At 37.3% G+C, this 22775-nt stretch overlaps 1 protein-coding gene across 7 annotated transcripts in view; it reads right to left on the bottom strand.

Moving 5' to 3' along the window:
* Positions 1-22775, bottom strand: part of LOC110452759 (N-chimaerin-like) — an 88882-nt gene that overhangs the window by 29690 nt on the left and 36417 nt on the right. For all 7 annotated transcript variants that reach the window (XM_021501426.1, XM_021501433.1, XM_021501427.1 and 4 more), the window contains one exon: positions 15888-15929. In XM_021501426.1, the coding sequence (XP_021357101.1) occupies positions 15888-15929 (42 nt within the window). The remainder of the gene's footprint in view (positions 1-15887; positions 15930-22775) is intronic.

Below are 22775 nucleotides of genomic sequence, written 5' to 3'. Positions count from 1 at the left end.
ACCCTGAGCATTTTGGTTATTCAGAAGAAGTTGTTTAAAGGTTTTTTAATACAATTGACCCCTGTGACCTTGAATATAATTGAAGGTCATTCATTTGAACAAACTTGGTAGCCCTTCACCCAAGCATGCTACTGGCCAAATATCATCTCCCTGGGCATTTTGGTTATTGAGAAGAAGATGTTTAAAGTTTTTGACATATTTGACCCCTGTGACCTTGAAAATAGGTGAAGGTCATTTATTTGAACAAACTTTGTAGCCCTTCATCCAAGTTTGCTTCTGGCCAAATATTGACACCCTAGGCCTTTCGGTTATTAAGAAGAAGTCGTTTAAAGTAAAATATTGACGCCGGACGACGGACGGACGGACGACGGACGCCGCGCCACGGCATAAGCTCACTTGGCACTTCGTGCCAGGTGAGCTAAAAATGTATTCATCATGTTTTTGATTGTTAGTGACCTATACCGACTTTCTAGGATAGGAGGTATTCTGGTGGGTGCCAAATGGGATGGATTAAATAAGATGTTGGACCTAGTAACCTGATGCTGCTTTCAGGTGTGCCTTGACAAAGCCTTGCAAGGCCTGCATAAAAATGTGCAGGTCGGCCAGGATTTATACCCGAAATTGTTACATTTAAAATCGGACAAACCGGTGGTTCTGCATTTATAAACGAACAGGCCCATAGTCTCTGGAGTGATGATGTTGGATCAGGATGGGATTTGAGACGGGCTGGGATGTGATGGGACAGGACGGGACAGATATGGGTGATACTAAACACTTGTCACTCCACCCCATTAAAAAGGAACTTAATAAATAAGAATACTACACTGCGTAGATAAAGTGATATTTATACATACACATACACCAAAACACCATGGCATTGTTGCTCAAAGCCTGAGTGGGCTAATCAAATTTCAAATTTTTCTCAAAAAAAAAAAACATTTTGAAAAGTTTGATTGTTAGACATAATTCAACTTTGAATCTTCAGGTCCTTATCACAAAAGTTTATTTCCGTCAAACATGTAGAACAGTTTCCGTACCTTAACCCATTCCTAAAGCTCCTTGAGATCTCATTGTGTTACTACACAGGGATTTCCTGCAGCCCTCCCAAGTTATGGAGGAGAACAGATGTAGCACCGATGAACTCAACATTAAGTTACATGATCAGCCATTTTCCCAAAAATATCTTTAGTCCACCTTGTAAACATTCTCTCACACTACAGATGCACTTAAACAATGAAAATCAGCTATAATACTTCATAATTCAGGTTTCCAAACATTAAAGGTACTTTTTATTTAAATTATTTTCTTTTTCAAAATGAAATAAAAAACCTATTATACATTAAACAGATAAGCTTGAAAACTTTATTTTCAGTACCAACGTACTTCAAGGGCATTTCTGCTGAATTACAATACAGGAATGCAAGTCCCTATACAAGCAGGATATTGGGTGAAATACGGAGAGTTTTCACAAGTGTTTGTTTCCGTGAATACATGTTTGCATATAATGTACATGACAGCTTTAAGAATTCTCGTTGATGAGGGCTGCTGGGGTGAGTGTGAGGTGAAAGATAAGTAAACATATGTACCGGACAGAGATTTGTGTGTGTGCCCCGACTATACCAAGTAACATGTGTAGTGGACAGAGATCTATGTGCCCCAACCACCAAGCTGACACCAGGACAAATGATGCGGACCTGTAAAAATAATCCACCATTGGCAGCGTGTTCAAACTGATAACAGCACTGTGCATCCACTACTCATTCACCCCTAAAATTTCAAAATGAACTATTCAAACCTTTGAATTGGAAAAGTTCAAATGTTTTTCCAGGGGTAAATGAATTAACCCTTGAGGCTATATCAGAATGTAACCTACAGGGTAGATAGGGGAACCCCCCCCCCCCCCCCCCCCCCCCCGTACTACTAGAACTCTCTAACCAAAGGGTGGTCTCAAAAATGTGGTCCCATACCAACACACAGTTGATATATAGATTGCAAATATGAAAGTTGATGACTCTTCAGCTGAAAGTTGTCAATATCTTCTTTATCCAGTAATAAGCCCATGCCTGGTAATAAGCTTAAGCCCACCCCTATCTGTTACAGATCGGTAGAAGGCCAACAAAAGTTTTTTAATTGTCTTGTGATAAGCCTCCAACCCCCACCCCAACCCCCGACCATTTGAGTCAGAGATAATGTGTTGGCTCACACAGGATACATATAGAATAAATAAAATATACTGAAAAATTAAAATAATCATTCATAACTTAGAAAGCTCCAGATTTAAGCAAAATCAAATTAAACATAACTATTTATACGTTAAATTCTGATATGCCATTTTTATCATGACAATGTATGGTGTACAGTACATAGGGCTGCAACGGTATATGCATATCATGATACGATACGATACGTTGTTGCAGCCCTTGTGTACAGAAAGGGGTCTGAAATTATATACTTTATTACAGACATCGTCTTGGTTACAGTGTGTGGCCCTGATCAGTGCTCCAACCATTACAATGGAACTGTGACCAGACTCTACAGTAACACTTCACTGCTAGCCAGACACCACCAGTATAACAGGACAGGTGCTTCACTAGATCTGTGTACATCACAGAAATTTTGAGCGACAGATTTATAGAGCAATGGCAGAGGAAGGAGATTTTATTGCTGTGTCAAATACATCTGATGCATTCCCCCTAACAACTTTTTGTCATATGTTGCCTTCATAACAAAAATAATATGTGTCTTTTCTTTAGGAATTATGCACATAATTGATACCCGTGGCCAGTTATAATTAGGTAATGGACCCATAACGAAACCCACAGAGACAGATTGAGGAAGACTCCTTGGATCCTGTAAACAGTGTCACAGGTAACATAATACATCGCTCTGAAGTCAGCTTCTGTTCCACATTACCCATATGTTATTGTAACCAACTTCCCTTTCATGTCACCATAAACCCTAGCATGTCCTCGGCAACCAACCAGTCTCCCCGGTAACCAGAAAATTGCTCATTTAAGCAGAACTATTTATGGTGAATGGAGCAATTGAGATAGTTGATATCATTAGTTGTGGGAGCTATAATCACCTCTTTAGCAGATTTCATCCTGGTAGATTAACGACCTGATCCGTTTTTCCTAAAACTTATTTCCATAATATAATATTGATCAATCTGCACGGACCAGGTTCGACAGATCCAGCAGGTACCAAAAGTTTTGTTTTATTGGAACAAATGTGAATAATTGTTCCGATTGTGTTGCAAATTGAACCTAAATTAGGAATATCAAAGTTGCGTTATCACCACACCAGGGACCCGACTAATGGGTATAAATTGACAGCCGAAATAATCAGAGAAATCATTCAGGAGTGATAAATACACGCTGGAGAATGAAGCATAAAATTGTAACAAAGGGCTGTTGGGAAAAAGTGGGGATAAAAAGAGGGAGGGAGAGAGATTCACATGTTTATAGAGGATGAGGAGGATAGAGAAAAGGTAGAAGGGAGAGAGATATACATGTTTATAGAGGATGGGGAGGATAGAGAAAAGGTAGGAGGGAGAGAGATATACATGTTTATAGAGGATGAGGAGGATAGAGAAAAGGTAGGAATGATGGGTAGGGATAAACATCTGGGCAGAGTGTGATAATAGAGAGAAATATTGTTGAAACGGAAAAAGAGGGAAAAAAAGATTAGAATAAAGGCTGGAAAACGTAAAACATGATCGCCCCTTTTTCCATACAAACCACTGTCATTTTTTGACAAATTTCTATAAATAATAATGGCGACCTTGACCTTACGTTCCTGAAATACAAACATATTGTTATATATGACCTTTTCATAAAAAACCTGCTCACAAATAAGGTTGCTGGGGTGATGTCACTGACTTAACTGACAAATTTCTATAAATACCCTTAGTAACAGTGACCTTGACCTTGGAACCCTGAAATCCAAATTAGTATTTGACCTTTGATTGAAGTTAGTTTAATAAAAATTTGTTCTGCATATTGTAACTGCAAATTTACGAAATAAAATATGGTTTATACTAAACATTTGTTGATAAATGAAATCGCAAGAATGCTGAAAATAAATATAGGGATGGTCCAGGAACCACAACAGACATGAGTATCACTAGGAAGATTGGAATAAAAAGAAGATGGGTCTAGGAGAGAAAAAGGACTTGGAATACCAATGATACAGGAAGGGATGGAAGTAAGGCAGGAAAGCGAGGAATTTGTGGAACCCCCTCTGTCATCATCCATCACCCTACTACTATATAGGGGCATCACTGGACGGGCAAGTTTTTATTGGCAAAGACTTACACCTCGCACGACTTTGCACTTGAAGACATCCTAAGGAGATGCACATGCCTAATGACCACACGACACTCTGGCACAGGTGCGGTTTATGTCCCACTTTCTGTACGGTGTGTTTAACAGATTGCCGCGCCACATCTGGAGTGGTGTACTGACAACACTTACCAACATTCCACAGTCATTTCTTTGTCTTTATTCAAAGTTTAAATAGATCTCAAGTCATTCATTTTCTGTCACCAATATCAAACAATATACAACTTCAAGTACATTAACATTGCTTTAAGTCACACAGATGTACTAATGGGTATCATACAGTCGTAATAATGGGTATCACACAGCCGTAATAATGGGTATAATGGGTATCACACAGCTGTAATAATGGGTATAATGGGTATCACACAGCGGTAATAATGGGTATCACACAGCCGTAATAATGGGTATAATGGGTATCACACAGCTGTAATAATGGGTATCACACAGCGGTAATAATGGGTATCACACAGCCGTAATAATGGGTATCACACAGCGGTAATAATAGGTATCACACAGCCGTAATAATGGGTATCACACAGACGTAATAATGGGTATCACACAGCTGTAATAATGGGTATCACACAGATGTACTAATGGGTATCACACAGCTGTAATAATGGTTATCACACAGCTGTAATAATGGGTATCACACAGCTGTACTAACGCATACCTTCTCAGTGATCACAGGGCATTGTTTGTATGGCTTAACAAGAAATTGTGACAAGCATAAGTTTTAAGGATCTATGTCCCACTATACTGTGCTTTTTTCTATACGCAGTTACCTCCCCTTAACATCTGTTTGGATATCACAGTAGCACAGCTGAGCCATGACACCTTGCTGACCAGGTAGCTCAATTGATTAGAGCGATAGTATACGTATAACAAACTGAAGTTCAGCGTTCGAACCCCGGTCTAGCTTCACTTAATTTTTTTCCCACTCTGAACACTATTGTTGGTTATATGTTTTATTTCATACTTATTATTTCTCATTCAAGTCCTGCAAGGTATGGTTTTCTTTTCAGAATGATTGATCAAAGCTATAATCAAACCGGAAAAACAGTTTCCAACACTTAGTTACAGTTTTTGGCAGTGGTACAGGGATCCTTAAATATGCAGGATTTTGGGACATTGTAATCATCAAGCTGAAATGTTTGAGAAATGTAACTAATTTACAATCTATTTAGGTAAAAGTAAACAACATGTTGACAAAGTACTAAACCTTCATATTGTAGAAAGAGCTGAATATTGATGACCATAAAAATAACAAGTCCATTTGGCGTCCCTGACACTGAAATATGGTTGTGTTAACTAATTTCAAAACATTGTCTCAATGTTAGGACTAACCCTTCCTCTCGTACATCTTTATCGCTCAACACAAAAGAATTTAACAGGTCAAAAATCAACCAATCCTTCTCCTAAATGAAATTTTGATGATGTTTTAAATATTTACAAGTCTGTCTGACAGAAGTCTGGAAAACACCCTGTGACTCCGGATTCCCACCACCTTCAATAGGAATTCCAGTCTTCAGGAATGGTGTCCACTTCATCCAAACCAAATTTCATTTTCTTTACAAAAAATTTATATAACTGACTCATACTTTCCCCATTATATCATATATATATATATATATATATATATATATATATTATTGTTTTCAGGATTATTTTATAGATACAGTTCACAACAAGCCTCTATAATCAGCCGCCACCAAAGCGTGATTGTCCCTATGAAATCCTAGCGTTTGAGCGGGAAAGCTTTCAGATCTGGTTTTTATTATTCAGTACTACCACAGTAACTCAGAAGCAGGGAAGGAGTGTGGCTGGATTTAGGACAGTCACACTTATATACAGATGATTTATACTTACAGTGTCCTGGTGTACTATCTGACAAACAGCTTTTCATAAATGTTTATATAACCTATTAAGTAAAATTCAGTTCAAAAGAGCTGTCCAGTCTTTATAGTATATAAGCATTATAAAAGAATTTTTGCCATCATTTTATCATAGAAATTTTACAGACAGCTGAGAAAAATAATCTGCATTCTGCAGGAAAATGTCACATTCAAAGTTTGGAAAACATAATTTAACATTAAATTATCTCTCTGACACGGAAAATACAAATCAAAAGTTTAGCCCATAAATAACAATTAAAAGCTAAACATGATGAACTAGTGACATTGTGTTATGGATTTGCGAATTGTCTGTTTTAGTTGCAGGCACGTAACAGATGGACATGTCATTGGTGCAAGTAAGTTGATTACATGTCCACGTTAAAAGCCTCGGCCGTTAATCAATGCGTGCGGATCGATACACGTTAAAGGACATGTCACCAGCTATCAAACTTATCCGAAACACAGAGATCATTTCAAGGGATGTGACAAGGGATATATCATACATTTTGTTAAAGAATGCCTAAATACAATACTGGCAGACACGAATTACGACAATTTGATGGATTTCTATAGTACATTCAGGAAATAACAAAAACAATGATGTTTGTTGTTTTAACTTATCTTGAATTGTGATCAGAGTATTATTGTTTTATCATTACCGTATTTAACAGAGATAAACCCAGAATACATCATTATTTTTTTTTATCTCAACTAGGTGTCTCACCAGATACGTATACCATTGTTTCATGGACATCCTGGGGTAGTAATCAATTCGGGTTTATATTATGATACCGATTTTTATTATGACCTAACTCTTTCATAAGTTCTACCTGTACGCCTGGCAGTGACCGGAGCTAATTCTACCTTAAGTTACCTTGTAATCAATCAAGTTTTACAAATAATGAGGTTTATATCTGCAGGCAAATTTTTTCCACTGGTTAAATTAAAAAAAAACACTCAGTACCCCAGTAACGCTTTCTAACAAAGAGTAGTAATAGAGCCCCTGTACTTGTAACAGGTCATTTACGGTAATATCTACCTGAACCTGATCTACATCTCATACGTAAAACGTTACAGCTGGTTTAATGTGGCATAGGATATTCTCAATGACTACACTTGTTAAAGGAAAACCGTTATTTTTATCAATACCAAATAATCTATGGTAGTAATTCTTACCAATTCTTTATGAAGGATTGGAAGCACTTGGCGTACATATTTGTTTCGATTTCAAAAGACAATGAGATATCAATGCATTATTTATCTTTACTTTCAGATCGATATAAACAATACGAAGACTAGAACACTCTGCATTACAACAACCATTTATTCCAACATTTCGGACCTCTCCAGGCAAAAGTAGTACGGAACTAAATTTGAATCCATAGCCTATAGGACTAGAAATTGAAATTTTCAATATCACTAGTCAATTGTGGTAGTTGTTGAAAATGTTTACTATTCCATGTACCAATTCCACTCATCCAATATTATTCAACAAGGTAATCATTATCACATTTAGACTGGTCAACCTTGCTATCAGTTTTTAGAATCACTAGTCACAGTCTCAGACTATTGGGCTACCCTTATTGTCTAGTCCTGTGTCACCAGTCTCAGACTATCGGGCTAACCTTATTTTCTAGTCCAGCTGGAGATTTCACTGGTCTCAGACTATTGGGCTACCCTTATTGTCTAGTCCTGTGTCACTAGTCTCAGACTATAGGCCTACCTTTATTGCCTAGCCCTGTGTCACTAGCCTCGGACTATCGGGCTACCCTTATTGTCTAGTCCAGCTGGAGATTTCACTAGCCTCGGACTATCAGGCTATCCTTATTGTCACGTCCTGTGTCACCAGTCTCAGACTATTGGGCTACCCTTCTAGTCCAGCTGGAGATTTCACTAGCCTCGGACTATCGGGCTACCCTTATTGTCCAGCACTGTGTCACTAGTCTCAAGACTATCGGGCTACCTTTATTGCCTAGCCCTGTGTCACTAGCCTCGGACTATCGGGTTACCCTTATTGTCTAGTCCAGCTGGAGGTTTCACTAGCCTCGGACTATCAGGCTATTCTTATTGTCTAGTCCTGTGTCACCAGTCTCAGACTATTGGGCTACCCTTATTGTCTAGTCCAGCTGGAGATTCCACTAGTCTCGGAGTATTGGGCTATCCTTATTGTCTAGTCCTGCTGGAGATTCCACTAGCCTCAGACTATTTGGCTACCCTTATTGTCTAGTCCTGTGTCACTAGCCTCGGACTATCGGGCTACCCTTATTGTCTAGTCCTGCTGGAGATTCCCCTAGCCTCAGACTATTTGGCTACCCTTATTGTCTAGTCCTGTGTCACTAGAACCAGACTATCAGGCTGCCCTTATTGTCTAGTCCAGCTGGAGATTGCACTAGACCCAGACTATTGGGCTACCCTTATTGTCTAGTCCAGCTGGAGACTTCACTAGTCTCCGACTATCCGGCTACCCTTATTGTCTAGTCCTGTGTCACTAGTCTCAGACTATTGGGCTACCCTTATTGTCTAGTCCAGCTGGAGATTTCACTAGTCTCCGACTATCCGGCTACCCTTATTGTCTAGTTCTGTGTCACTAGTCTCCGACTATCCAGCTACCCTTATTGTCTAGTCCTGCTGGAGATTCCACTAGCCTCAGACTATCAGGCTATCCTTATTGTCTAGTCCTGTGTCACTAGTCTCCGACTGTCCGGCTACCCTTATTGTCTAGTCCTGTGTCAATAGCTTCGGACTATCGGGCTTACCTTATTGTCTAGTCCAGCACGAGATTTCACTAGCCTCGGACTATCGGGCTACCCTTATTGTCTAGTCCTGCTGGAGATTCCACTAGCCTCAGACTATCAGGCTATCCTTATTGTCTAGTCCTGTGTCACTAGTCTCCGACTATCCGGCTACCCTTATTGTCTAGTCCTGTGTCACTAGTCTCCGACTATCCAGCTACCCTTATTGTCTAGTCCTGTGTCACTAGTCTCCGACTATCCGGCTACCCTTATTGTCTAGTCCTGTGTCACTAGCTTCGGACTATCGGGCTTACCTTATTGTCTAGTCCAGCACGAGATTTCACTAGCCTCGGACTATCGGGCTAACCTTATTGTCTAGCCCTGAATTGCTGATGCAGAAAATGTATAAAACTACTGCCTCCCAAACTCAAGATCTATTGTTCCGAATTGTCCAAATTGATTTAACAGATTACATTCTAATATTATACAATTTTTTCTGGTGTTTTTTTTTATTGTTTTTTCTTTCTATATATTTATCAGATGAAAGACACATTTTTTCATTCAAAGCAAAACAAAAATATCTAAAGTTGTCTCCTTTTCAATAAAAAAAACTTCTGGCAAAATACAATTGATGAACGTGTGCTTTCTGATGACACAGCATCAATTTCTCAAATTAAAGCGTGATTCCTAAATTAGAAAATTGTCTCAACATGCATAACCTTACAAATTAATCAAGTGTCACATGCATCCTAATGGCCAATCAGAGACAGAATGAGCCTCTGACACGCGACCATCAGCCCACATAGCCTACAGCTACCAAGTGTAATGCTTCGTGTAATTAATGGTTGAAAATGTCAGAAATATCAGTAGCTATCTGAAAAGTAACCATTATCATTTTAATGCTAGAATTTTCTAAAAATGAAAAAATGATCTTTACATAGAGGTCATGTTAAAAACGCAGTTTATAAAATGCATTTTGCAAAATATCTTAATATTAACACATATATATTTGTGAGTTTTTGGTCTTTGGACAATTACCTGGAATCCTTATAATAATAGTTTTAGTTATTAATTTCAATACTTTGCCAGATAAAAGTTTTATCTTGAATTATGGTTAAGGTAGATCTGGAGTGCTCTTTTGTATCACAAAACACTTAATGCTATTTTGAGAACATACAGTGCCAACAACTGTCCTTCATGAGTCGTGACCGAACGTCCTAAAAGTCTGTGTTGATGGAATGTGTACGAATGCTTTAACAATGATCAGAACCCGAAATTCACTGTTTTGTTACAACAGTTTGCTCGGCGTCGGTCACTTGTCCAACCCGTCCCTAACTGGAGTGCTAACTAGAGAAATTGCTTACTTAATAGTTTCAGCCGGTCCTGCGATCACTCTCAATGTCCGTATCGCTGCATTTTACCGGAATGTGTCCATATTGATGATACGGAACGTGCCATGGACTACCGACATGTTTCCGGGTGACACTTTATCGATACTCAATCAATTGTGTGGTATGAGTAATTCTGACTTCAGTGACCCTATCACTCGGCTCCAGTAAATATGGACACCGTTTGGGTGATAATCTAAAGATGCTGGTCGGCTTCAAAAGAAATTGACCTACTTCAGTAAATTTCTTTTAAAAAAGTATTTGTTTTAAGGTGCTAGCTAATCAATCGACTAAGTTGATTCTAAATTGTTTTCATTTCCTGTTTTAAGGTAACTGTTGTCTATTTTTTCTGAAATTATGGGTTTACATGTTTGGCAGTGTTTTGGAAAAATTACTTATCATCATTCTGAGTGAGTTAATTTTTGAAGATTTGATTTACAGAACTCAATAAAACTGTGAGTGCATGTCAGTCCCTGTGGCACTTTGATGTTTAACACTGTTTTAAGCTGACCATTTCATATCTGTCGTCTATAGATATTCATATTAGCACCAAGCAAGGAGTAAAATGATAACATATTTCTAATTCGTGAAATTAAAAAAAAATACATAAAATCATGTGAACATTTCTTACTCAGCTTTGGGATCATCAATCACTCACATTTAATACAGTTTCTTTTTTAAATTATGAATTTTAAATTTGAATTTTTCAGAGTTTTTGACCCAAGAAATGTGAAGGAAATCCTGTTATCCGATTGGAATTATTTGGATGGGACGAAGGTATTGAGATAACATGTAATATGCGGACAGCACCTTGTATAGATACTGTAGGTATAATCTATGTATACATAGCTGTATTACTGACCGACTTCCAGGCATTGTTTACAGTAACCAGATGGAGTCTGATACAGGCTGCCAATAATTGACTTGTTACAACCTAATAATACCTAACTTATACAAGCAAGTCTGTTCCAACATGAAAGCCACGTCACACTGGAGGAGAAGATGATACTGTTGAGGACCAAACTCCACCAGAAGTACGACTAGTCAACAACATTATGTGGAGCATTAAGGTTTTACAGAAATACAAATCTGGAAATTTCTATAATTCTTTGGTTTTTCTTCTTTTCTTTTATTTCTCATCTTCTATCAATAGCAAGCAACAAACATTAGAAACATCTCTGGAAATTTTCAAGGATATTTTTATTTAGTTTCTTGAAATTGAGCAACCAACGAGGAAATCTGAATTTTATATTAACCAATGTTCCATATTTGAGATAAAAGTGAATTTCATTTCTCTGACTAAATCTTATCATTTTGTTTAAAACTTACAAGGAATTACAATGATCCACATTCATTGGAGAAAGTTAAAGTCATCAATGATAACTTGCCACCTTCATCGAGTATGCTTTTCTTGAGAATCGACTAATAAGAATGGATATGAATAATGTAAAAAAATAATCAGAAATTATACAATGATTGTGTAACATCGTACCTAATGCTGTGTGGGGTTATTTCACACTGCAGATTTACCTATATGAATAAACTACAGAACGAGAGAAATGAAACTTAAGAGCAGTTATGAGATGTAGATCAACTTGTTTCAAAAAAAAATAGGCATACTATGGCCGGGACTAATAAAACTGTTAATTTTCTTCCTTTAAACCATTATGTTCCTGGTTCACTATTTGGTATGTGCACGATGTACTTATTTATAGCTCTATAAAATGTCTTCTGTAAAAAATGTTCCACTTCGTGATCTACGTTTTTAGAATGATGTAAACCACTTGATGACCAAATAGCAACATTTGACTTTTGACCTGAAATTACACACCTGGGGTAGGTTACATGACAATGAAGTGACAAACAACGATTTTCTGTCTAAATTACACAATGGAGTAGATTACTTAACAATAAAGCCACAATAAAAGGATTTTCTGGCCAAGTAAAGATAAGTGACTTCCTGTTTCAGTAACAGTGCAGACTTCAGCGTGTCGACACCATATACTTCTGTTCACACAGGATACTCGTTACACGGGTGGGCAGGTGATATATATACCACTAGTATACCTGTCACGTCTCTTGTCAACATAGAATCAGTTTCTTTATCTTATCCTTTTAATTGTCCCATTATCAAAATTAAACGTATTGTATTCAAGTCATGATCACTGGAATACGTCCAGAATAAATGAAACCAAGACAAGCCCATGTCTATGTACGTGATACATATTTTATTTCTTTAGCACAACCAGTATAAGGTATAGACAAAGGAGATGTCATTCAGTAGATCGTAAGGCTAACATGCCAGAGGTCTCAGGTTCGACTCCTGGCGGAGGAGGCACTGAAAAAATAAGTACCTCTGTTACATTAGCCCCCTATTGTAGTGGACCGAGAAATAATGACATATGCTCAGCGATACTTTTACAAAAATCGCTATGACCTCTGGAAAACTCAGGACGAATTACATCCTGGAAGAGATATGTCACCTTGGTAAAATAATAGGCGCTTCCTACCGACTCGGCTAGGAAGAATTTCTCTTAAGCTCATTCAGTAGACTGTAAGACATTAAGTAAACCAGGGGTTCCGGGTTTCACTCTTAGCAGAAGCAATAAAAAAATAATGACCTCTATTACAGAGACAATAATGCCTGTGCCCTATCTCCCATAATGAATCTACCTCAAACCTCCTTAAAGCTAGAAAGAGAACTTCAACACTATTTGCCTTCTTTCCATGTTAAAGCAAGTGGAACAACTGACATAACCTTGGCCTAGTCCTATTTGTTTAAACCATTGGAGGAACATGACAAACCTCTGCCAGCACCCACCAATCTTGATGCCATTAACTAAACAGGAACAAGCTTATATGTCGCTCTACAATTCTAAAGCAAGTGAATGGTCTTGAACGTTCAATGTCTCCCTACAATTCCGAAGCAAATGAAAGGTCTTGAGCATCCTATGCCTCCCTCATATTTTGAAGATAGTAGAAAGAGTTGGAACAACTTTATGGCCTTCCTCAAATATTGAATCTATCTAGATGGTGACCTTTTAGTGTACAATACAGGTTCAGGGTATGTACAGAACAGGGGAAGCAGGTGCGAACGTCCAAAGTAAAGTATCTAGTCAATTAACACCTGAGTTTGTGATTTGTTACCATTGGTGGATTAAAATTGTAGACTGTGGACAACTCATAAATAAATAAGGATGCACATTATGCAGCATAAAAGAACAAATATTTCAATGATGGTATATTGGTTACAACACGCACACCCACTAAAACTTGTTAACCGAACTCCTGGGGAACGAACAGACTTATTAGAGATTATCACTATAGAAGTTATTACAGATTCCTGACCATAAGAGAAAGTTTCTTGCCAGCAGACATACAGATGACTTGGTTATAAGAGTTTATATTACTTCGTACTTGCTAACCTTTTCCATGGGGGAGGGTTCCATGTGCTCAATATTAAAAACAAATGAAATGTGTGTATATTGCTGAGAGACAAATCAACCTTTTAAAATAACGTTGCTTGAGTTGGTCTTTCAGATTAAATTGTTTGATCTTAGACTGTTTAAACAGTTTAGCGAATTCCGTGGATGAAGATGTTGAATTTAAGGCTACAAATTTGGGAGTCTCACTCCTACATAAGAAGAGTGGGCAAGTATAATACTTCAGCTTGGTCGTAGAGAATGTTTACAGTTAAGTAACAAAACAGAGAGAATTTTTTTAGGTGTGATGGTTTCAGATAAAATGACTGTCCTGGATGACTTATGGGAAAGATGTTTTTACGGCCAAGATTATCGGGTTAGATGCTCGACTCATATGTGAGGATTTGCTAATAATGAAATTATTTCTTAATAACATAATAGGATTAAGGTTTCTTAAAACTTCCAAGGCCTTTCGGTGCCTCTGCACATTTTACTGTTACATAATTATTTTAACAGGAAGCTTGAGAGCCTAAACTCTATTACAATATTTTCATTAATCAATTTTTTTTCCGGTTAAAATCTGTCCAATTTCTCAGCAAACATGCATGTTTTCTACTTTCGGATGGCCATCTAAGGCTAGTGGAATTTGGAACTTTTTAAAAAGCGGGGCTAAGATGTTTATCCAATCAATTCGTCACATATCAGTGACTCAGGGTGGGTGAGGTCATCGTCTGATCTGGACCTCTTTCAGTAGCAGTATGGCCTGGACCACAATCAAAGAACACAGGCGTATGCAATTTCATATTTAGAACACTATCCTACAGGATGATTTTGAAAAGTAACACAGAAATATTTTACATTTTCACTTGCCCAAAAATAAAATCTACCAGCCCCAGGCTGCACCAGTACAAGCCCTGGTGGATTTGTGTATATATCCCAGCTGGAGCACTTTCAAAATTATGTCCATGCAGTTCTAGTTTTTTTCTAATATGAGTTATAATCTTAATAACTATATAGGCCATTGATAGACTACAGGTGGCAATATATCTGACAGAAAGACATGCTTCTATGGCCTATAATGAATTTGGTAACACATCTAATGACTCTACCTGGAAATTGGTGTTACCAAACCAGGTTGATGGGGAATGTACCGTTACATAATGTTGTATGTACAATAAGCATGATCAAATTAAAATAAACACTTTAAAGGGACAATATCTCTCATCAAAACAAAAGTTTGGTGAATTGTTTGTTTAGGGTTAAAGGCCCCGCACCAATGTTGACATCTTTCTCATAGGGGTCAACCTCTGATACCTCCGGTGAGGGAGGTCTCCCTCAATCCACATTTCCAATAAGGGAGATCTCCCCTCATTCCACATTTCCAATAAGGGAGATCTCCCCTCATTCCACATTTCCAATAAGGGAGGTCTCCCTCAATCCACATTTCCAATAAGGGAGACCTCCCCTCATTCCTAATTTCCAATAAGGGAGATCTCCCCTCATTCCACATTTCCAATAAGGGAGATCTCCCCTCATTCCTAATTTCTGATGAGGAGAAAGTGTGTTAAATGCGACTGAAACTGCTTTGCTTAATTTATCTTTCCCTTTTTACCTATCAAAATAACTTCAAAAAACATTTATTTGATTCATACATATCTGTTATGATCATCACACACACCCTGCAGTAACTAGGAGATCATTTGACCACAGGATGTAGATTATGAGTTTGTGTGAGTTTGGAATTGAATGAGGGAGTTTCAAGGGAGATTGGTAAATTCTGGTCAAAACGATGGTGGTTTATATATAACTAACAGCTATTTATTATGTCATTTAGGGCCACTACTGTAAAATGGTATTTTAAAATGCTCAGCCTTTTCAAAAGTGAAGTCTTAATACAACTGCCGCATTGAGGTAAATTGTTATATTTATTCAAACTTTTGAATTATGATTAAATGTGTTCCAAGCCCGGCGAGAACTGGTTATATAAAACAACTGTAAAATGAAAGTAGAACACTTTACATCCATAGTAAAGGTTTGATCAAAAGTAAAAGTAAAAAACAATAACACAAAATGATTATAAAGTGAAAGTAGATAAAAAATCAATACTTACAGTAGGTTTTCCATGTGGGTAGTGGCTGACTTTCCCCTCCATCTGAAAGAACAGTGATATAATCATGTTTAGAATCCAACAGACTATCGTCAGCGGGCGCTACCACACGAAACATAATGCTGCTCTAACGATGACAACGGCAGCAACACGACTTCCAAAATGTTGGTCGGGGGGAACTTTTTGAACCTACTTCAGAGTAACATGTACACAATGAACAAGATACAGCTTTCCTATAGAACTGTACACAGTTTGTCTTAGAACTGTATGTCAATTATCCATTCGGTAGGAAGGACGAAAACACATGTAATCTATAGGTGTGGTCCAAACTTAGGTTTTAGTCACTTCACTATCCTCCTCAAGTCTAATTCCCCACAACATTTACAGGAGAAAGTTCAGCCTGGGTTTAGATATATGATGAAACTGATATCAAGTTTACGCTGTTGATATTGTTCCGGTCCGGTATATAAACACCACACAGTTTAGATACACACACGATCCTCAATCTTACACAATAACAAACAACTGTCTATTCACTAAAAGTCACGATCTCACAATGTTGTTGTAACAGGATTTTCTTCCTTGGAGCTCTGATGACTACTTCCTGGAGTTATATTAACCAGGTTTTCCCCTTTATCAGCACGAGACAATAACTTATAGCCGGATAGCAGGATAAGTCTGGACCTGAGACGGTCTACTGACACCACAGTAGATGACCCTATAGCTAAGGGCCTAAGGAAGTGACACCTTCTTCAAACAATGCCTGCACTGAGTACACACACAAGGTTAGCAGAACTGATGAGTAGCCAGTTACCACCCCTTGTCAAGCTTCAGTGAACAGGAATTATACGACTGTTGACAGTAAAATCTGGCCTAAATTCCCTGATGTATTGCTGACCAGGTAACATATAGCTGCAAAGGTGTGCACACAAAGATTTTCACTAGATTTGCTTCAATTTGTCACATGATTTTCACAATGTGTAGCTCCACTCAACCAGAGCCATGAAAGACAGAACGAAATTTCTCTGAATCACACTTCAGAATGTCTGGAATTTATCTACACGATGACACTCTGACCTGATGCAAGATCAGCAGAGACACCGGTATATTTGAGTAACACTTCCAGACGCTATGGTCTACCCGGATATTTATCCAGACAAGATATTGCATTTAGGGGACACCACTTAATCTCGTTATGAACTGTTATTGGTGGGTCAACTTCCTCTTCCTGTCGAGAAAGTCAACCAGAACCAGCCTACCTGAGCGTGGACAGGCAGAAATACTTGTATGAATTAAATTACATGTGAGAGATTTGTGACGGGGATTTAAATGTTTTGTATTGTTAATACACACTGTGGGTGTTTGAGGTAACAGGAATGAGAAATTCCAAACTTATAAAGATCAAAATGTAAACAGTCCGGCTAGACCTAATCAAGTATACAGGTGTACATACTAACTGCCCACAGGTGAAAAGTCATGGTATGGTCAGGTAGAATAGAGAAGGAATTCCACAGACTTGACTCAATTACTTACTACCAACGGGTAACATACTGAGAACCGTAATATGATCCACTGGCCTTTGACATCTGACAAAGTATATAAGAAGGCAAATTACTGAGGTCAGTCTAGATCTGAGCCTAAGGGGTCTTCCTGGCCGTTAGGGAGATCAAGATGTCCAGGAGGAGTGACAGATGGAAAGACCTGGTCAAGTGACAGCTACCATGCATCAGAGCCGATATATTATGACCTACCTTAATACGTACCAGGTGATTATCAGGTGTGTATCACAGGTGTGTACACACAAATATACAAAGGTCCTATCAGGTCAGATGATCAGGAGTCCTTAAGTACCATAACAAATCTAACCTCAGTTCTTAACTCATTCACCCCTGTAAACAACTTCACCTCCAACATCCTGTCTTGTTCGAATATTTACATCATATTACTTCTATAGTAAATCTGGTCCAAATCTTACATTAAACCACAACAAATGTACAACAATGTGTATTTCTGAGCTAGCATAACAGGCAAAATTTACACTACTGTACTTATTGCCATAAATATAGGATGTTTAATTGAACTTAATTTAGAGTTAATGTTAAATGTCTATATTGTGATCCTGAGCTATACCAAACGCTAACAGCCAAAATTCACACTAGTGTACTATAGTTCTCTAAATATAGGATGTTTGTATCAGAGTTAATGTACATGTACAGGTCTAAACACAAATCGTTGATTTGTGAGCTGCCTGATATTGTTTACATAAACACATGATAAAGACAGTGTACTGCGACACAGATGTAAGCTATACATCACAAACTAAAGCAATCCAGATCTTTTTGGTCAGTTCAACATTTCTATCATTCCAGACCTGAAAATGAGGTTGACAGGAAATTCGTCAGATTATCAAATTATTCTTTGAATCTTAAAACAGATTTATACATAAAGTCATGTCCATATATAGAATAAAATACTTGTATACATTCATTCCAGTCTACCTGGGATAGTAAACAAGTAGATAAAATAAAAGTAGATTAGATATACTTTAGACAGCCTGCAGCCTTATAATAATAGGGCAGAACGTCTCCAGTGCTCTTTCTGACACCTTTGGGAAAATATCACACACAAAATGAATGATTTAGGAATATAAAGTGTTTTTTGCATAGGTTTTGGGAAAATACAGCAGAAATAGGGAACACATATACCTGTATCTGAAAATAAATGTATTGAATGCATCACGTGAAAACTGCCTAGATACACACATGGATTATCTCCAACCTTTAAAGCACAATGAGATAAAAACAAACATACGAAAAATGTTGCCCTGAATTTTAGAATTAAAGAATCTCAGACATCCTAACCAACTGGCTAAAAAAGGATTAAACTGGTGAAGAGCAAATATTTGGCTGGACGAAATATCTCTGTAATTTTTAATACATGTTATTTGTGTGCTAAGCAAAGTCGCCTGTTGAACATGGGATAAATATTGACCAGGGCCTTGCTTACTAATAAGGATATATATGTGGTAAGTACTGACCAGGGCCTTGCTAACTAATAAGGATATATATGTGGTAAGTACTGCCCACATACAAGTCAGCTATAGCTGCAGTGTAGGGGTCCGACACAATACATCAAAACATCTGACCATGTATATACGTACTGCAAGCTGTCTATATGGGCATAGCTCGACGAGGACCATCATATCAATTTAATGGATTATCAATGGTTCCTATCTTTCACAGTGAGGTTTAATGTCAATATCAGCTTTAAGGTCATCATATTTATTCCATAGCACATATATAAATCAATCGCTAAAAATATCTGTACCTATACCCTACAGGTACCTTTTTCTCTTTACGTACATATATATACATGTACCAGGCTTTACTGGAAACACAGGTGTAGTTTTGTATGTCCAGGATAACAGCATGAATAGACAGATGAATTCTTTGTGTCCCTGTCTGTCACATATCCATTAGTTTTAGCAATCCAGACTATCTACCTAAATTTCCATTAGATGCTATCATAGAATCTCCAATTCTTACCATCAGACGGTTGACAGCATTAATCAAATATCCATATATACAAGTTGCACATGCTATGCTTCTATGCCCTGTACCTTCTCGTAAGATAATTCTAAGGGAGATAATTCCAACATATTTCACAATACTTGTAATGAACCATAAAGCCTTAAACTAGACTGTGACAAAATACAATTATCCATGTTAAGAAATATGGTACACAACTTTGTGATTGTTACCAATCCAGGTCATCAATTTCTCCATCATCAATTGATTCTATCAAACCTCACTCATTTTTCTAAAGGGAGATAATTGAGGATGACATGACTAAGGAAAATAAATGCAGACTCCTAAAAGAAAGACTATCATGTATAACTGGTAGTGATGCACATAATAAGAGTCAGTTTTACATTTCTTACAGGGTTTTTTCTACTGATTACTTTGTTTCGAAGAGTAAAACACAAATTCAGGTAGGAAAACAGCGTATTAGGGAGGTGGTGTTAGCCATCAAAACAGAACAACACAGTAGTAGATCTACACAACTACATAAAGGGTTTGTATCAACCAATCAATAAAACTACCAATCAAGTTCAAGTGAAACTTCATTGGAAAAGATTCTATTTTAAGACTTAAACTTCAATTATTAAAACATCCATTTTACTTGGGGCTGATACTTGAGAAGATTAAAGGCCAAAGGTAGGATGTAAAAGGGAGACAACCAAGGAAAATGGAGGCATATATACATATGTGTGTGCCTCCTTTTGTACATTATTTAATGCAACATTTCAGAGTTTTGCCTACAAGTAAGATTTCATCAAACATGGATCTATTCAAATTTTGCTAATGGGACAGTGATGCCAGTCACGATTTACGGTATTTACATTTAGGGAAAAGAAGCCACTTGTGATCGGCAGTGATTATTTAAGGGGAGACAAATTCAAGTCAATAGTGATCAAAATATTTTACATAAGGGGAGATAATCTAGTCTCTTATTGATGAAGATACATTTATTGTATGTGCTGTACATATATGTACTTAAAAAAGTGCTTTGAAATATAAAACTGATACAACCAAACAACTTGAGGAGATCGATATATCATACAAATACATTAAGGTAGAGTGTCCCAGCGTTCTGTGTTATACCTCCAATACAAAAGAGCTCTAATTTGTTCAGGATATTTTTCTGACTTGAGTTGTTTGCTCATTTAATTGCTGTATCTACATATCAACAAATTCACTGTCAGTTATCATATTTGCTAGGTAACTACTTTTCTACCATATTACAAGAGAAAACTTACTGAAAATGCCAGCAAACTATAGATAAATGTTTTTGTATCACTGTAGAGGAAATAAACATTTTAGCAGAAAAATAACTTTTTATTGACTGTATACCATAGCAATTTAGTGGGACAACCTTCCTTAATTTCACGGAGTCAAGTACAAAGTGTTATATATATACATTTCTTATTCATAGCCAAAGTGTTCTGAACACAAATAGCAGTGACAAATTGCCAGACATGTTACTTATCAACACTTAAACAATATCATAGATCATGTGGATTTGTTTACATGTGAAAATCTCTCCACTATATATACACACACAGTACAGTGTATCTAGTAGAATATGTTAAACCATGTACACGATCTACTTAACAACAATATACTACTCTATATAATAGGAGCTTATACAATAAACAATTTTAATATGGCAAACCATCCTGTACTGTTTCCCACGCTTTTTCGTGTCATAATATATTGTTACACAGAGATTTTGGGATTTTCCAAAATGATCATAATAGACAGGTGGTTGTTATAAACAGTTACAAGTGGTCACTGAGGTGGTTGTTTCTGTATATATGTGATAATGATGTTTACAGGCTGAAACTTCTTGACTAAACGATTAGGTTTGTTTGTGTTTTACGTCCTTTTTCACCACAGTTTTGTAGTTGAGGAAAACTAGAATACCGGGAGATAAACCACTAACCTGCAACCAGTACCTGGCAATTGCCATAGGCCTCCAACCAGTGGCTCAGTGGTGCAGGGCTACTGATCATGATCGTACATGGTCGGACGCCTTAACAACTATAATTGGCCCCTACGGCCGCAAGAATAAATAACATAGAAGCAATTGCTGTGAAGGTGCCTATTATTACCGATGGTTAGGACTAACAGTGATGCTGTAACAACCGCCGTGTACTGTTATGTTGTAATCAGGCACTCATCAGGTAGAATATCAAATAAGATACAGGTTTATTGGTTTAGAAAAAAAAGTTACCTTATAAACTTGTTATTTGTGTCCAGAGTGACCTCCCTTTACCTAAATTTTGAATAACCTCAGAGTTACCTGCTTGTTACCAAGCCATGCTGTTTTTTCATCGATTTAGGAATGGGGCCTGTTGTTTTAGAATTAGGAAAAGATTGCATCACAGCAAATCAATTTGAGATTTTTTTCAATTATATCTAAAATTAATTTTCTATTTGAAACAAAACATCATCTCAAAGACTAGGACATCTTACTTATGAGATTTCATTCTAGATGTTTAAATGGGGACATTTTCTGAAATGGTTCCGGAAAAACATTATTTTCCATTGGAAATGGGGCAGAATGTGGGCTACAAGCCCTGCATACATTACTGTGTATAACCTAATTAATCAGGTTTTATGCTAACCATAACAGATAACATTAACGTTTGTATCATAACATTTCAACCCAAACATCCATTACAGTTCTAAATGTTTTGAGTGTAAACCCAGGATTTCTTCCAATTCCTCAAAATTTTCAACTCAAAACCCCTCAAACAGCTAGCAGAAACCATCTGTATCCCAATAATGCCCTTCCCACAGTAGTGTTTTCAGGTAAGTCCGAACCCAGTGTTTCTATCATTCTCACTCAAAGCTTCTGTAACAGAATTTTTTCAACAAGTGTAAACCAAACTTTTTCCAGATCATGAAGTTCTGACATTGCTCAGCCCCTACCACAAGTACTATTTTTCAGAATATTAAGATATATTTCAATTCAGAAACATTTCCTATTTATCCGCCAAATTCCTGTGTTAGAATGACAGAAATATTCCAGTTTTAAAAATGTTTTACAACTACAACTAGTTGTACCACACATACATAGCTGCTAAGTGTTACACTGACCCAGATGTCATAACTAATCTTTTTCATTCTAAACTTTAAGTTGTAGATCATGTAGCATTAGCGTCTACTTCCTGATTAACTGTTCTACCCTAAATAACCTGTAAGGTCAGAATACTATCTGTATGGTAAACACCCAAGATCTCAGAAGGATATACAATAACTACGGTAAACTCTCCAAGTGTCCGAAGGCTACAGTGCTTATAATAAACTTCTTTTGGCATTAAAA

This window comes from Mizuhopecten yessoensis, unplaced genomic scaffold (assembly GCF_002113885.1).
Source record: "Mizuhopecten yessoensis strain PY_sf001 unplaced genomic scaffold, ASM211388v2 scaffold6863, whole genome shotgun sequence".
NCBI lineage: Eukaryota > Metazoa > Mollusca > Bivalvia > Pectinida > Pectinidae > Mizuhopecten > Mizuhopecten yessoensis.
This window is presented reverse-complemented; position numbering and strand designations above follow the sequence as displayed.